Source organism: Neolamprologus multifasciatus, chromosome 3 (assembly GCF_963576455.1).
Source record: "Neolamprologus multifasciatus chromosome 3, fNeoMul1.2, whole genome shotgun sequence".
Lineage (NCBI taxonomy): Eukaryota > Metazoa > Chordata > Actinopteri > Cichliformes > Cichlidae > Neolamprologus > Neolamprologus multifasciatus.
The window spans coordinates 15,206,465-15,223,884 of record NC_140441.1 but is presented as its reverse complement, the minus strand read 5'-3'; the positions used below and the strand labels follow the sequence as shown (position 1 = coordinate 15,223,884).

At 38.6% G+C, this 17,420-nt stretch overlaps 2 protein-coding genes across 2 annotated transcripts; both read left to right on the top strand.

Moving 5' to 3' along the window:
* Positions 1 to 5,386: 5,386 nt before the first annotated feature.
* LOC146521782 (uncharacterized) lies at positions 5,387 to 9,771 on the top strand. The gene is made up of 7 exons (XM_085155413.1): positions 5,387 to 6,268; positions 6,664 to 8,370; positions 8,529 to 8,676; positions 8,797 to 8,844; positions 9,014 to 9,091; positions 9,190 to 9,243; positions 9,407 to 9,771. The coding sequence occupies exons 3-7, from the start codon at positions 8,557 to 8,559 to the stop codon at positions 9,584 to 9,586; spliced, it is 480 nt and encodes a 159-aa protein (XP_085011539.1). The 5' UTR covers positions 5,387 to 6,268; positions 6,664 to 8,370; positions 8,529 to 8,556; the 3' UTR covers positions 9,587 to 9,771.
* A 3,082-nt stretch (positions 9,772 to 12,853) lies between these two features.
* On the top strand, positions 12,854 to 14,725 carry LOC146521781 (uncharacterized). Its single transcript, XM_085155414.1, has 3 exons — positions 12,854 to 13,298; positions 13,478 to 13,531; positions 13,705 to 14,725. Exons 1-3 carry the CDS (start codon positions 13,182 to 13,184, stop codon positions 13,987 to 13,989), a joined length of 456 nt encoding a protein of 151 aa, XP_085011540.1. The 5' UTR covers positions 12,854 to 13,181; the 3' UTR covers positions 13,990 to 14,725.
* Positions 14,726 to 17,420: the final 2,695 nt, after the last annotated feature.

The following is a 17,420-nucleotide window of genomic DNA, read 5'->3' as shown; positions in this document are numbered from 1 at the left end:
GGTTTGTCCCATGTTTACATATAAATAACTCGGGCGGACCGCCGTAACTCTCTTATTCACATTAACGTGGGTAACCATGGTAACAATAAACAACATTTTCGGTGCGAGCACCATTTACCGACCTGTAAAAGCAGGTGAAGAGCAGAGTAAGTAAGGAAGCAGCGGAAGGTGGGCTCCACTTACTGCACCCCGAAACTCCGGAGCAACCACCAAAGTTCCGCCCTCACTGCTTTCGAACATAAAGTGAATCTCTGTTACATGGACTTTTAAAGAAACTGAAAATAAATACATATAGTAATGAAAAATGTCCCGTTACATGAGTGTTTTACACAAAATAATATTAATGTGGTCATTCCCTCACCGGGGTGCCACACAAATGTCATGTAAATGTGCAGTACAGTTAAGGCCCTAGAATGTGCCATGCTGTTTAAAGTCGTTTGTTGGAGGATACAAAAGAGCACATCTTCAAACTTCATACATGATTGAGGTTTAACAGCACAGGACACACTTCCATACTTCTTCCTTTGTTTTTATAAAGTCATTGTTGTTCATGTCAAGGCTCTGTTCGTGGCACCACCTTTTACATGTGTCACATTGTATCTATTAAAAAACAAACAAAGGACAAACCCAAAACAACAGTTATACTCAAACACTGATGCACAATTTTCCAAACTTCAAGTAGTGTTCAACTCACCTGATTTGTCATTGAAAGTCCTGATCCTGGTGGCTCTGGAAACAAACACATGGCACAGTTGCTGTTCATAAATAATATTGTTCCAAATTGTAGATATGGTAGATAAATATCTAAATGTCTGATTGGGCACGTCATTTTTTGAAACTGGTGTAACTATGTTGCCATTATCTATTGAGTTTCATTCTGTTAATACAAGACCCCTTGAAGTAAAATTTATCATTCGCTTCTGTAGAACTTCATTTTTGGTTTGCAGGATGAAATTTGACCCACCAACACCTTTTCCAAATTGCTATTGTGTACTGCCGTTAAACCCTGTCAGTCACTCAGACAATATACATAATATACATAAAAGTCACTTATAAATAAATAGCTGAAAAAGAACATGTGCAAGAAGGGTGTAGCTGTTGCAGTAAACAGTGTGTTAAGTGGATGAGTTGTACAGGGAGATGGCCACAGGCAGGAATGATTTCCTGTGTCGTTCAGTGGTGCTTTTCGGTAATCTCAGTCTTTCACTGAACGTGCTCCTGTGACTAACCAGCATGTCATGGAGTGGGTGGGAAGTGTTATCCAACATTGTCTTTATCTTGGACAGCATCCGCCTCTCCGACACCACCTTGAGGGAGTCCAGCTCCATCCCCACAACATTACTGGCCTTACGAATCTGTTTATGGTAAATGGTAAATGGCCTGTACTGGCTTTACTAGTCCCTAAGGACCCCAAAGCGCTTTACATATCCAGTCATCCACCCATTCACGCACACATTCACACACTGGTGATGGCAAGCTACATTGTAGCCACAGCCACCCTGGGGCGCACTGACAGAGGCAAGGCTGCCGGACACTGGCGCCACCGGGCCCTCTGACCACCACCAGTAGGCAACGGGTGAAGTGTCTTGCCCAAGGACACAACGACCAAGACTGTCCAAGCCGGGGCTCGAACCGGCAACCTTCCGATTACAAGGCGAACTCCCAACTCTTAAGCCACGATCGCCATTTATTGTTGGCATCTGCGACTCTCGGCCTGCTCCCCCAGCATGCAACAGCATAGAGGATCGCACTGGCCACAACAGACTCGTAGAAAATCCTGAGCATTTTCTGGCAGATGTTGAAGGACCTCAGTCGCCTCAAAAAATAGAGACGACTCTGGGCCCTTTCTGTAAAGTGCTGTGGTTTTCTTAGCCCAGTCCAGTTTATTGTCAATGTGTACTCCAAGGTATTTATAGTCCTCCACAATGTCAACACTGACACCCTGGATTGAAACAGGGGTCAAGTGTTTCCTGGTCTTCCTGAAGTCCACGATCAGTTCCTTGGTCTTTGCCACGTTGAGCTGCAGATGATTCTGCTCACACCACGTGACAAAGGAGTCGACCACAGCCCGGTACTCTGTCTCATCATCCCTGCTGATACATCCAACCACCGCAGAGTCATCAGAAAACTTCTGAAGATGGCAGGTCTGTGGTGTAGAGGGTGAAGAGGAAAGGGGAGAGGACAGACCCCTGTGGTGCCCCTGTGTTGCTGATTACCTTGTCAGACACACATTGTGGGAGACGTACATATTGTGGTCTTCCTGTCAGGTAATCAACAATCCAGGACACCAGAGAAGCATCCACCTGCATCGCTGTTAACTTATCACCCGGGAGGGTCGGCCTGATGGTGTTGAAAGCACTGGAAAAGTAAAAAAACATGACCCTCACAGTGCTCGCCGGCTGGTCCAGATGGGTGTAGACACGATTTAGCAGGTAGATGATGGCGTCCTCTGTTCCGAGACGAGGCTAATAAGTAAATTGAAGGGGATCCAGATGTGGTCTGACAATGGGTCACAGCTGGTCCAGGATGAGCCTTTCCAGGGTCTTCATGAGGTGGGAGGTCAGTGCCACGGGCCTGTAATCCTGGGGGCCACTGGGACGTGGCGTCTTTGGAATAGGGACGAGGCATGATGTCTTCCACATCACTGGTACCCTCTGCAGACTCAGACTCAGCATATACAGTTTATGAAAAACTCCACACAGCTGGGGGGCACAGGCCTTGAGGACACGGGGACTCACTCCGTCTGGTCCAGCAGACGGTGTCAGGAATCTCACAGGAGGCAACAGCACCATGTGAAGAGAGAGGCTGGCACAGTGGTGTGGCTCTGGATTCCAGGCTGACTACAGGTGAGGTTGTGAGCAGACACTGTGGTGTCGAATCTGTTGAAAAACAGATTCAACTCGTTAGCTCTATTCTCTCCTCTCTCAGCTCCCCTGCTGTTGGTTGGCCTGAATCCAGTGATGGTCTTCATGCCCCTCCACACCTCTCTCATGTGGTTCTGCTGGAGTTTCCACTCCAGCTTCCTCTTGTAATTGTCCTTAGCCTCTCTGATCTTGTCCTTTAGTAACACCTGGACTTTCCTCACCTCCTCTTTATTGCCCCCTCTGAAAGCCCTCTTCTTGTTGCTGAGGAGGGCTTTGATGTCCTTAGTCACCCACGGCTTGTTATTTGGGTAACAATGAACAGTCTGAGCTGGAACAATGGAGTCGGTGCAGAAAGTTATGTAGTCTGTGATACACTCAGTAAGCCCATTGATGTCCTCGGCGTGAGGCTCACAGAGTGTTTCCCAGTCAGTCACCTCGAAACAGCCCTGTAGTTCCGCTAAGGCCTCCTCTGACTACCTCCTAATGCTCCTCGTGGTCACAGGTTCCCTCCTCACAATTGGCACATAGCGGGGGGGGGGGGGGGGGGGGGTGAATCAGGTTGTGATCTGACCTACCAAGTGGAGGGAGGGAGGAGGAGCTGTATGCATCCTTGACATTAGCATACAGTAGGTCTAGAATTTTTTCTCCCCTGGTCGGACAGTCCACATATTGTCTGAATGTTGGTAGTGTATTGTCCAGTGATACATGGTTGAAGTCACCCGAGATCACAATAAAGGCACTCAGGTGCTGAGTCTGTAACCGTGCAATGGCAGAGTGGATAGTGTCACATGCAGCTGTGGGGTTAGCAGAGGGAGGAACATAAACAGCCACCAAGATGACATGAGAGAATTCCCTGGGTAAATAATACGGCCTGAGTCCTACAGCACATAGTTCAATGTCCGGGCAACAAATCCTTTCTTTGATTATTATGTTGGCAGGGTTACACCACCGGTTGTTAACTAAAACGGCAAGCCCACCTCCTTTCCGCTTACCGCTACCGATGCTGTCACTGTCCGCCCGCACAGTGTGGAAGCCTTCCACGGAAGCATTCTCGTCGGGATCATGGATGCACCTCGTCCTGGTGCAGGGGCGATTTTAGCCCATGAATCAAAGCAAAATGAATCAAAATGAATCAAAGCACCCTCAAAGATTTCTTACTTTTTTTTTGACAATATTTGCTGTTTGTGTGACACACTACTAAAAATATAAAAAGCATACAGTACTTGGTTGAGACGTAACATTTTAACAGCAAAAGTATAGATAATCCCCCCCCCCCCATAATGGTTTGTTCCAGCTCGCCTCTCACCTGCTCTGGCTCTAGCGCACTTGCTGCCAGAGTTATAGTGGCTGAGACGCAGCGGAGCAGAGGTGTAAGTGCCTGGCTTAACCCTGGAGAACCCATGGGTCAGAGCCGACCCCATGGTTTCTTCAGGGTTAAAACAGGATATATTAGCTGCATTTAACCTTCAGTTACTCTTTATATAGTTAGGTAGGAGTCAGACCATGTTTCTTTTTAGCTGAAAAACATTACACCAGGTAACCTGCAGTGTTGAAAACGTGTTTTCCGACGATGTTTGCTACTCTACAATCCGTCCTGCTCTGTAGTAAAATCAGCACCGTCCTGCTGCTCCAATTGAAATGTATACAGCCTATTTAAAAAAAATCTAAAACATAAAATTGTCCGTAGCCTGCTGTTGTTGCCACTGTCCTGTTTTAAATGGATACTTACTAGCTAGCTGACTGGATGCCCATTAACCTTATAACTCCTGTTGTGCGTGTGTGTGTGTGTGTGTGTTTGTGTACAGAGAGACAGCCAGGTTCATAATGGATATAAGGAAGTTTTTTTCCAAAAAAAGGAGCCACATTCAGGTAAAAGTGTAAAATCAAATGATCCGTCAATCAAGAATAATGTTGGATCAGTGTTTCAGTATTTATATATTTTATGTGGTTTGGTTATTTGCCTTTTGGTTGAAAGTACACTGAGAGAGGACTTTTTGTTAGTGATCTTAATAGAATTTTTTTCACATTAATGTAATTTTTCATCTAATTGAATTTAATCTATTTGTGTATGATTGTCAGTCCAAAGAGGGAGAGAGGAAAGAGGGGAATGTGAGGAGAAAGTACAAGGTCAGGAAGAACCAGGTAAGAAAACAGACAGGGAACAGTGACAGGCACAACAGAAACTGTTAAACTGACAAAGAAAAAAAAAACTGATTTTACTCACACAATCTGGAAGTTGTTTTCTCCTTATATTAAAGCTGCTATACAGATGCTGGAATAAAAGCAGAGGCTTATTCTTCTCTGAATCTGTGATTTGTATGTAAACATAAACCACATGTCTATGTCTCAGTCTTGGTCTTACAAGGTCTGACGTGGAACTCTAATACTTTTAGTTTTCAGTGTTTGCATCAAATTATCAAGACTTTATCTCCATAAATAGCTACCAGTGTTATTAGTACATTAGTTCATGCGTATATTGCTCAGTCCTCTGTAATGTCCATTTTATTGTTAAGATATACTACTTATTATCTGAAAAATATTAAATGAATATCAAATTAAAAATCTAAAATTTGAATTATTACAAAACTGGACTATGGACTGGTGTCATGTTTAACAAACTTGGTGCTGGCTCTAACATTGAATTGACTTCTGCTTCATTTCTATATCCTATTCCAGTGTCCTAAAACAGAGTTTTTAGAAACTGTCTTTAAACATAGTTAATGTGTTGACCAAGCCCAGTCTCGGGGCAGTTTGTGAAATAGTCCCAGAAAAGCTATTTATTAAAGCTATCTATTTTATCCTGTTCATATACACAAATGGTCAAGAGTTTGTCTTGAAATGACACTGGGTTGCAGTCCTTAACCACATTCACATTCTTTTTCTGCCACCTGCAGATCTTGATAAAGCTTAAATATGTGGAATGTTCTTGGACTGTTTAAAGTCACAGGGATGGGCCTCAGTTCCTGTAAAGTAGATCATATCACACCTGTGAAATGAAAGTGAAAGAGCAGCTCACAGACCAGAGGGAAATCACACCAGGACAACAATAAGTATGTAGCGTGTGATTCCCTTGTGTTTTCAGTCTACACCTGTACAGTGAAACAGCTCTTTGTCCTTTAAGCAGACAGGTAAGATCAACAAAACGACACCATATGATGGTTTATACTTAAGAGATTTTCTATAATATATTAATAACATAACAAGAGGAAACAGATTTGATTCTTTATTTGTTCATTTCTTTTATTTTCTTTCATTTTCTCTCAAGCTCAAAAGCTGTTTTTATTTCAACGGTGATGGCAGCAGCAGCGTCCAGAAGCAGAGGACTGGCTGGTGTCAGAAACAGCAACGTTTTAATCCTCATCTTTCTGCTGTCCCTGGTTTATGTCACAAATTCACTGACGAAAGTAAGAACAAAGTCACTGCTGAATTAATTGTTGCTGAAGGTACTTCTATGAAACATTTATTTGCAAATGTAAAACTACAGACACTATTTAAGTCATTACAAGCATATCACAGTTTGAACTGACGCATCCTGTTTTTGCAAATTTCAAAAAATTCAGAAGCGTTTCTTGGATCAACTTAGGAAATCAGAAAAAGCAAAAGCAGCCGGACGGAAGTTCGTTTGGTCAGTTTCATGTCTATTGCATGTTATCAGTCAAATTTGGTGATGCAGGAAACAACAACTGTTCAGTGCATTTGCAGTGATGTGATACAGTGCACACTAAGAGAACTGTGACTCAGTCTGACTGTAGAGGTAAATTAGACTTTTTCTAAAAATAAATGTTGTTTTCTTCTTCAGGCAGAATACAAGAAGAAACAAGCAAGTGAACTTGATGAAGAACTACAGTTTCTTCAATCTTTGGAAGAACTAATAAAGACATCGTCATTTTTTGAGGATTTTCCTGCAATGATGGACTTAGTAAATAGTTTGAGACGCTTTATTGGGAGAGCCAGCATCCCAATAGGCAGAGAGGAAGAATAATAATGGTGAAAATGGGGAAACAAAAGTGGAAAACATGAAAATCATCTTAAAAGTCAATGGAATAAACTTAAAAACTTTCTGTATAATGTCTTTAAAATAAATAATAATATGAAACAAATAATAAGAATAAGAATTATTAAATATGAAAGGACTGAGTGGTTTTCTGTAAGAGAAATGACAGCCATATGTTATCTATACCATTCTCATTGGGAAGCAGCCATTTTTGCAGTTTGCATATTAGACTGGTAATCTAGGTGGTATTAAACTCAAACTTAGAAAAAAGTACTTTTTATTAACTTGTGTTAAAAAAACAAAATAAAAACTTGTATTCAGATATTGTTATCTTACTGTGTTGCCTTTTATTTGTGTCTTGGATCGTCTGTTATTTTCCCCCTTCTATTTAACTTTGAATTCTGAACAACAACAATGAGGGCTAGCCCTAAATAATTGTCCTAGTTGAAATAAATTCTATCATACTAATTGCTCTGTGTGTACTTTTTTTTTTACTCTTTCCTCATCTTCTATCATTTGAATGCATATAGCAGACATGCTTTATAAAAGCATACTATATACTATTTTCTTTCTTCCCTTAAACTGAAAGAATTAGAAGTATGTAACTAGTATAGCAAGTTGAGAGTTACTCAGTCGTACCAAAAGAAAACAAATATAAGCAGGCACCACACAGTTCTCCCTGTCTGCTTACAGAAACATGATACTAACAAGATAATAATCATTGAAACATTCCATAACTTGTCAGATCTGCTTTTTCTATGTATTATTGCTATAACTGTGCAATTGTTTTTATGTGTATCATACTCGGCATTTGTTATGTACTACTGATTAACCCATATATTCATGGATACAAAGATGTTGGTTTCTAATGGTGATTTGATAAAGGTCTGTTATGTGCATCAAACCCATTTGTCTAAAAGTAACAGTGGAAAATGACCAGCTGATAAAGAAATTTTTGCAGATCTGCACTCCCCTGTTTAGTTGCTAAAATATATGAATTCACAATTTTAAACTGACTGAACTAGTTATCACTTCACCAGAGAACAGACTCAGTTATCAGTACTGACACCTCTATTACAAAAATAAGATTGATATTTGTTAATCATTAAAAACTAAGTAATATTGTCTGATCCAAGTGCCATCAGAATATATTCATTATGGCTTTTTATCTGCTTGGATTTTAATTGTAATTTTTAATTAAAGGAAATGGCTCAAATAAGTAATATAATCCAAACTTTACTGGTACTTATTAAACACTCAAGGGAAGAGCTTGAAGTGGAAAAACGTGTTCTGTCATGTTATGTCCTAACAATAAATAATGGGCTTCTATTCCTATAAAGCAGACTAGACAAAAACAAAAGACGAAAACAAAAGTGAAAGGGCTGCTCACACGTGTGAGAGGTGGGCTGAGTTAAGTGTCATGGCATACAAAGCATTTGCAGCATGTTATGTCATCATGTTTTCATTCTTCACCTGTACGGTACAGCAGCTCTTCCTAAATTCACACAGCAGGTAAGAAGATATATATATATATATATATATATATATATATATATATATATATATATATATATATATATATATATATATATATATATATTTAATTAGCACAAACATCAATTGTTCCTTATTTACTCCAAATTTCTCTGTTTTCTCAGCCTTTTCTCAAGCTGAGCACTTGTTCCACTTTTACAAGTGATGGCAGCAGCAGATTTTTCCAGAACCAGGGGACCAGCTGGTGCCAGAGGCTTATTTCTCATCTTCTCTCTGCTGTGTCTCGTTTCAGTCGCAAGTTCCCTGTATCCTCAGGGCCAACTGGTGAACTCATTCTTTCCGATTTCCCTTTTATGATACAACAATTACACACTTCTGTGTACATGTACAATTACAAGCTCATTAACTGCTGTTATTTTTTTCTTTATTTGAAATGGACTATAGATGCTTGAGCAGATGAAAACAGCGATAAAAGACGCAGAAAGTTGGAAGGTGGGTCACTCAGGCTCCAAATTAGTTTTTAAAATCTGCTGTGTGTATTTACTTAATGACTGCATTTTACATTGAACTGTCTATAGAGATAAACTGAAAGTATAGTAACTGCAGTGTACAGGATGCAGAATAATCTAGTAAATTTAAATGTGCTATTTTTCCCCATCAGGCAGAAGACAAATATAGAAAGGAAACAATCATAAAACTGTTTGATCTGTCAAGTTCACTGAATGACAAGGAGCAACTGGTAAATGCTAATGTTTCCTTAACCTTTGTGGTTTTCAATGTGTTCTTCAAGCGGCTGTCACACTCACTATGCTCTCCTTCTTTCTGGGAAACTTTCAGAAACTATTCAAGGAAACCCTGCACAAAGCAATAAAAGAAGAACAAAGGCTAAAGGTGAGTTAGTCAGTCTCCAAGTTACTCACACTTTGGCTGAGAAAGTGTTTAATTCATCACATTACTAACAAAAGACTCCAATAACATCAGCATACCTTTAGTGATCTGATAATTAGTGATTTGATTTAGCAATTCTGCTAAAACCTTTATTTTTCTCATTCAGGCAAAATACATGTACAGAATAGCAACATCAGGTTTTGAGGAAATGTATGACAAAATGACTCATCAGCTGGAAATGGTGAAGATATTATGGCCTGATAGCCCAAGCATTAACATCTGTTCGCACATGTTGAAGAATGTGAGAACTTACATATACAAGAAGATGAGTTTGCTGCAAAAATAGAGAACTCCGAAAAGAAACTGGCGATGAGGAGCTATGTCCCCATGAAGTTATACATATGTAACTTTATTAAATTAATTTGGCACAATGTTGTAGTAAACAGAGAATGTCTTTTGCTTTCCTGATATTGACCAGTGATTCATTACTGTTAATCAATTATATGTTTAAACATTATACATTTGTATGTTATCTAAATAAATGTATCATGTGAAAAAATGTTCTTGAGTTTTCTTTGTCAAACCCTAAAGTAAAAAAAAAAGAAATCGGATCTGATGCTGCTTGTATAAACTGTACCATCCTGCCCACTTACAACAGAGATGATGGCAGTCATAATGTTTTTTCTAAGTATTTGGATAATTAATGTATTTCTTCGTTTTATTTTTATCTATTTATTTACTCACTTCCCTGCTATGTTACCTTTGTACAGCCCCACAGTGTAATTTTGTTACACTGTTTTAAATCAAACAATCCAGATAAGATTCAAGGAAACTTCTCCACCGTGTCATCATTTTCTTTGTGTACAACAAAATCTAACTTTTCAGTTTCATTTGTACATTTGATTAAAAAGTAGCATTAACTTTACATTTTGTTTTACTTCAGAGTTACGTTTTAGTTTTAAACATATAAAGTGCAACTTTAAGAAGTTCTTGGATTTGTAAGCTGGGGTCTTATTCAGATACACAAACTCACATATGAGAGCTGAGTGTTAGACTTTGGTCATCAACCCAGAGTTTTGAGTTTACATTATTATTGAACTTTGATTTTGATATTATTTATCATTTCTAGTCTTTTGGTTTCTTTGTCAGAGTTCTGCCTTCTGGTTTCTGTTCTGTGTAGTTGCTCTTTTCCCGTCTGCTGTGTCCCCTTGTCACGTCCACGTCTCTGTGTTATGTTTCCTGTTTTACTTTGAAAGTCCGTGTCTCATGTTAATGTATCTGCGTTTGCTTCCCTTGTCTCGTTAGCCCTGATTTGTCCCAGCTGTGTTTCCCTCCTGTTTCCTATTCCCTGATTGCTCCCTCTGTGTATTTAAGCCCTGAGTTCGTTCTCCTTTGTCTATGTTGTGATCTGTGTGATCTGTCCGTTCTGTCCGTTCTGTCCAGCTTCCTGCCAGTTTAGTTTCTGTATTCCCAGTTAAGCCACTTTTCTGTTTTTGTTTATTAGCAATAAATCTTTGTTTTGAGTCTGTACTTTTGGGTCCTCCTTACCACCACTCCAGCCTGCACACAGCCCACACATAACACTGAGTCTGCGTTCTGCTTCTAGTGTGTAAAATAACTTCTTTTGCATTTCAATAATTTTAAAACTGGTTAGCACTTCTGTCTAAACATTACAGCTAAATTTGAATATAAAGGTAGATGCACTAACTGGATGAGTTTTGATATAATATTACATTGTTTCTGTTGCTGTCCACATGTTATATCATAGTTGTCAAACTCAATGCTGACGTCATTGCTCTGTTCTAATCAGCTTCTTGCTCAACTTCTCCAAAGCAACCAGCCTCCACTCTGGGAACTTTAAATCTCTCTGTGTTATTCTGCCTTTTAGACTCCCATTTATGTAACCCACCTCCTCCCCAACTTCACCATACGCTGGTCGTTCAGAGTCCATCCAAACCTCCACCTTCATCTGGGGGTTCCTGTCCAAATTCTTATCACTGTTGAGATTCCATTACGCTGTGATGGGGTTTAACTTGACGAAGCCAAGGTCTTATAATTTCTTGTTAGTGGTCATGATTGACCTCATGTAGTAGTTTCTCCTCACCAGCATAAAGAAACTTTGTTTGACAACAGTAATCGGATTGAACAGTGCTTATAACAATCATAAAGTCAAAGAAACCCAGTAAAGATGTAAGGAGAATTTTAGATTTACAAAAGTTGGGTAAGTCTCCCCATTTCTGTCTGCAGAATCTGCAGATTCAGAGAGCATCAGTTCAAACAACTATATGTAAGTAGAAGTTATTTGAATATGTAACCACCAGAATTATATGTTAGATTGGATGTTTACATTTATATTTGCCCAAATTTACTGTGTCTGAAGTCACATGACTCCACATGTAAAGAATCACTTTATTTCTTTCATGCTTCACCAACAGATTGAATATTTGTTTATTTTCACATTTAAGAAGGAAAATGAATCCTGGATGTACTCCCGAAACGACCTCAAATCTGACACATAATTTTCATATTTTACAGATTTACAGACTGATCATCTTCTACCGTTGCTCCATTAAACGCATGCTGACATCCTGCAACTCTGTGTGGTTCTCCAGCTGCAGCATGGCACACAAAAAGCCACTTCAAAGGGTCATTAATATGGCTAAAAAAATCATCAGACATCCTCTTCCCTCCGTGAAGGACCTGTACAGCACTCGCTGTCTCAAGAGGGCTACAGGATTTCTCACACCCAGGACACTGAGTGGTTAAGCTGCTGCACTCTGGCAGGAGATTCAGGCTGCTGAGGTCGCGGACAAACAAACTCAAGTACAGATTTTACAACAAGAGCAATAGCCCTAATCAATACTAACAGTTGACCTGATTGGCTACCTCCTTGGACTTTTTGGGGCAATATTGTGCATTGTTTCATTTATTAAGCCAATACCTTTTTTGCTCATAGCTTTCTTGGGAATTTTTAAAAATCTACTTTACTGTGTTGTGTTGTGTTTAGTTTAGTTGTGCTTAGTGCCAATTTTGTTGTACAATTGTACAAAATATGACTGTGCGATGACAATAAAGAGTTATCCTTCCTTATATCCGATACTCTCCCTGTGGAAAACAGTTGTGTCCAATTCTCAATGCAAAGGCCCATTAGTATTGGTGAGTATTCAAACTGTATTTATTGTAGCTGTTTGTCCCTAAAACAATTTGAAGTATTTGCACCAATCATTTTAAGACACATCTTTTAATGAGATCAAAACATGCTGTAATGTCTGCAGTCCGAACGTCTGAACATACACTCACAGATACAAATGTTAAACCACTGACGTGTCAGTTTATACTGAAATAGAAGTTGTCTGTATTAGACCAATTTTTAATTTATAACATTTTTAACAAGGTGTTTGAGGCCTTTTCACAGTGATGAAACAGAAAATGAAGGAATTATGTGCGTAACTATGACTATGACAATACAAGCTATCTGTTACAGGATGACAGACAGCTAGTATGAACCCATCAACCCAACATGCATATTCTGAATATTTCTGCAGGTTTCTGTTTCGTTTCGTTCTCTGTGGAATGTCTGTGAAGATCTCAGTAGTTCCTGTAAATGAAGTTGATATTTTCATGTAATGCACAACAGCAGAACGTGACTTTTTGGAATTGAAACGAAAGAAGTATTTTGACCCACCCACAGCTGAGCCGTGTCATAGAGGAGGGGCCACTCTGTGTGTGTTTGTGTGTGTCAGTCCTTCACGTCAGCATTCATCAGTTCGTTTGTCACTGGCAGGTAAGAACAGCAACATTGGACCATGAAAAAATATTGCAGGCAGATTTTCATGCAACATTTCTACGTAAACTTAGAAAGTTCTCTTTGTACATTTCTTAGGAAATCTTTATTTCCTTAAAACTTTATTGATACTTTTTAATGTGTTTCAGAAACTTTGATGGCAGCAGCACAGTTGACCATGAGTGGTGTTACAACTACCAAAGGCTTAGTTATGATTTTGACTCTGCTGTGTGTGCTCCATCTTTCAAGTGCACTGATAAACAAGGATGAACTGGTAAACTGGTTATTAATTTTCTTTTTTTGTTGTTGTTTTAATAGAGAATTTAATTTCTAATTAAACACTTTTACAGACCGATTAATGGTTAAGCTTTCCTCTTTACTTTTAAAATGCTCATTTTGTCACAGTTACATGTTTCACGCGCGTGTTTGTTGATGTTCTTTCTGGTTTTGCAGGAGGAGCTGAAGGGAAAAGTTGAAACATTACAAAAGGAAACAGCGAGAAGGAAGGTGAGTCTGTCAATGATGTTGTGGACATGGATATTGACAGAGTGCTAACAGAAAAATATGTATTGCTATAACAACTAAAACCAAACATAATTTTCCATTATACGTCTTTTTGCACATAGTTACTTATTTTTGTATATTTTGTTACATTAATTTGGTTTATTTTTGTCTTCCAGGCTGAAAATAATTTAGACAGAGCCTATGTTCCAGTTATTCTTGATGATGTTAAACATCTCATGGATCCTATGTTCGAACTTATGAAGTCAATGAAATTTTCTCCATCACTGCTTGCACCATTGCTAGATTTAATGGATGACCTAAAGACTTTCGTGGGAGCCAGCAAGGAGTACATGAATAAGTACTTTGAGACAACAGCTGCAGAAATCAATGACAATGAAGAGAAACTACGCAGTGTGATGGCAACACTAACACAACTAGAAAATAATAAAGATGAACTGTAGCATGTTAGTCAGCGTCTGTCTCTGGTATTAAATGTTCTGTATGTGTAAAACTTCTCTTTCATACTGTGCTGCTTCTAAATCAAAGCTAACTGAACACTTGACTTGTAAACTCTGACAAGAATCGTTTTGTCACACTTTTTCATTGTGTTTGTTATATCAGGTTTAATGCAAGCACAAAACACTAAACTGAGATTTTTGCCTATTTAGAAATCATATTAAATCTGACAGTTGTTAATGAGAAAACTGGCATTATTGGGTGTTTCTACAAATTGTGACATTTGTAATTAAAGACAGAAGCAGTTGCTGATTGTTCTCTAGTGTGTGTGTGTGTGTGTGTGTGTGCGTTTGTGTTTGTGTGTGGATGCTTTAAACTGGTGTTAAAAGGTGAGTTTAGTGCAGTGTTATACTCAATCACATTACAGACCACAAAAAAACACCACATCGTATTTGACTTGTAAATCCTGGAAAATCCTGGAAAAGAGAACTAGAAAAATTCATAAACAAATATTTACCAATACATAAAATTTCATATGATTATAATAATAATTGTTATAGTTCTATTAGCTGCTCTGTTATTACGGGGCGATCGTGGCTCAAGAGTTGGCAGTTTCTTTCTTGTAATCGGAAGGTTGCTGGTTCGAGCCCGGGCTCCGACAGTCTCGGTCGTTGTGTCCTTGGGCAAGACACTTCACCTGTTGCCTACTGGTGGTGGTCAGAGGGCCCGGTGGTGCCAGTGTCCGGCAGTCTCGCCTCTGTCCGTACGCCCCAGGCTGGCTGTGGCTACAATGTAGCTTGCCATCACCAGTGTGTGAATGGGTGGATGACTGGATGTAGTTTAAAGCACATTGGGGTCCTTAGGGACTAAGTAAAACGCTATACAAATACAGGCCATTTACCATTATAAATATATATGATGTAAAAATGATTAATTTTGCTGCTACAAAAACTCATATAAGTAGACATAAAATATACAATAATGCACAAACATTATGTACTTCAACTAAGAGTCAACAAAACTTATTGTTAGTGAGCTGCTGAAACTGGTTGACTGTGTGTAAAGACTGCTGTAATTAACAGTTACTGCAATACTTGAGCTGAATTAAAGTAATATTCTGCACTTCAGATCTTGATTGTTTAGTTTAAAGTTAACTGTTGTGGTGCAGTGAGGCAAAACTACAAAGAGTAAAAAAATAATGTGTAATTCTGCATGACATGCTATAAAAACACTGTGTATATTATTTGCTCCCTTTCATATTATATAAATAATAAGTGACACTGACATTAGATGCATAATTTAATGTGCACAATACAATAGTACTATGTTTGTACACATTCATTTTGTTATCTTTGTTTGTTTTAAAACATACTTGAAGAAGTTAGTAGAATAAGATTCAGATAAGAGTAGCGTGCAAATTTTTGTAGCGCAATCACTCAGTTCCTCCTAATTACTTTCACAAATATGATACCAAACAGATGGTTGCATCAAAGATGGGATCCAAAACTTGTCAGACCTGCTTTTTGTGCCATTCTCTTCAAAGATAACAGCAGGTTCAGGTGTTCTCACACAAATGCCAAATGAGCTGGTCACTGGTCTGTGAACACACTGATGGACTTCATGTCATCCTCATAGAATACTTTTCTTATAGTTTTGTCAGAGACGTGAACATCAAACATGCTCACTGGTGGTACTTTTGTAAGCAGTGCTCCTCAGATTCATATCCCCGGAGCAACAATTAGGTGTTCCTATTTCTTTTCAACAGTGTGCTATAATTTACAATTAATTTATGATGGTTATTGGGAAGTCTTACTAAAGTGATATTAAGAAACCTTACAATATGATTTTTTGTGGTTTATTGAGTGCTTTCACTCACAAAAGTAACCAGTGGGCCCCTATTCCTATAAAGTGATCTAGAAAAAGACTTTAGTGAAAATGAAAGCTGAAAGAAAGTGAAAGGACAACAGAGTATAGAGAGCATTTCAAACACACCACCTCATCATGTTGTCATTCTTCATCAGTACAGCACAACGGTTCTTCCTCTGTAAACAAAACAGGTAAGACGAGTAAAGTATGATGGTTGTAAAGATTAAAAATTGTGTGTGTGTGTGTGTGTGTGTGTGTATGTGTGAGTTCCTTATTTATTTCCCTGACATGTTGTTGTTTAAACTTGATAGATTGTTTTAATTCTAACAGTGATGACAGAAGCAGCTCCCAGAACAAGAGAGCGAGCTTGTTCTGTTCATCTTATCTTTCCTGTTCCTTATTTACATTACAAGCTGGACAGCTGGTGAATTCATCTTTGATAAAATCTCTTTATATAATAATAACAATAGGATTATTTGCACATACATGTAAACAATGTCAGTAATTAGGAGCTCATTAACTTTTGGAATTTTTACTTATTTACGATGGGTTATATGAGCTTCTGTTGTTCTCTCAAGTTTTAGTTTACAACGTCTAATTACTAGAAATCAAATGTGCTGGCTGCTTCACTCCCTTTGATGAACAACATGGGTTCTTTTTCTCACTAAAGCAAAGATGCTGGCAGGTCAAAGCTTGGAGTGTCCCTTACACAGGAACAAATATCACTGTATAGAGAAGAGCTATCTATCTATCTATCTATCACTTAATCTTAGTTCAATGAATTTAGAATTTAGTATTTTTGCTGTATTTCCCTTTCTTTCCTGTTTGTTATTGAGATGTTCTTTGCAGATGTGCTTGTATTATTGACTGCTTTGAATATTTCATTGAAAACCTAAAGATGTGAAAGTGAGGTCAGAAACATACTCTGATTACAAACATTGTTATACAATGAAACATTCAACTGGTGTCGACTCTGTCTATTGTATTTATTCTGTGTACTATTGTATTTATTTATTGTCATTGTTTTCTATTCTTACTCTCTCTGTATTCAAGTACAATACTGTTGTACTTACTCTTAGATTATCTTATTTCTGTATAGTTGTAAGTATGTATGTATATTTGAATTTTCCCATTTTATTTTTACAGTTTGCACCTTTGATCCAGGACGATGATATTTCGTCGCACTGTATACTTGAGTGCATGTCGTTGGGTTGACAATAAAACTCTGCTTACCTTGAATTAAACTTGTGCATTAGCCAATGAGGCAATGAGCCTCTACAGGCCTCAGACAGCATGTTAAATGTTAACGTTCATGACAGTTTAATTAGAAAAAGACCAAACAAGTATGGCTTGTTTGGAAAGGCCAGACCTCAACCTGACAGAAATGCTGTGTATAAAGGAATGCTTGCAAATGTCATTGATTTGAAGTTATTGCTGCTAATCTGGACTCCTGGGCTGAACGACCGTGAGGATCACCAGCCCGAGGAAAACACCAAATACGCATGACTCTGTGACAAAGACAATTCATTCTTGAATGAAGACATTGATCAGACACATTTAAAATGCAGCC

Bases quoted from the DNA above. Each gene is read 5' to 3' on its own strand.
- LOC146521782 (XM_085155413.1), top strand. From the start codon at position 8,557: ATGGCAGCAGCAGATTTTTCCAGAACCAGGGGACCAGCTGGTGCCAGA. The intron at 8,677-8,796 runs GTGAACTCATTC...AATGGACTATAG, and splicing joins TGTATCCTCAGGGCCAACTG to ATGCTTGAGCAGATGAAAAC. The intron at 9,092-9,189 runs GTAAATGCTAAT...GGAAACTTTCAG, and splicing joins TGAATGACAAGGAGCAACTG to AAACTATTCAAGGAAACCCT.
- LOC146521781 (XM_085155414.1), top strand. From the start codon at position 13,182: ATGGCAGCAGCACAGTTGACCATGAGTGGTGTTACAACTACCAAAGGC. The intron at 13,299-13,477 runs GTAAACTGGTTA...CTGGTTTTGCAG, and splicing joins TGATAAACAAGGATGAACTG to GAGGAGCTGAAGGGAAAAGT. The intron at 13,532-13,704 runs GTGAGTCTGTCA...TTTGTCTTCCAG, and splicing joins AGGAAACAGCGAGAAGGAAG to GCTGAAAATAATTTAGACAG.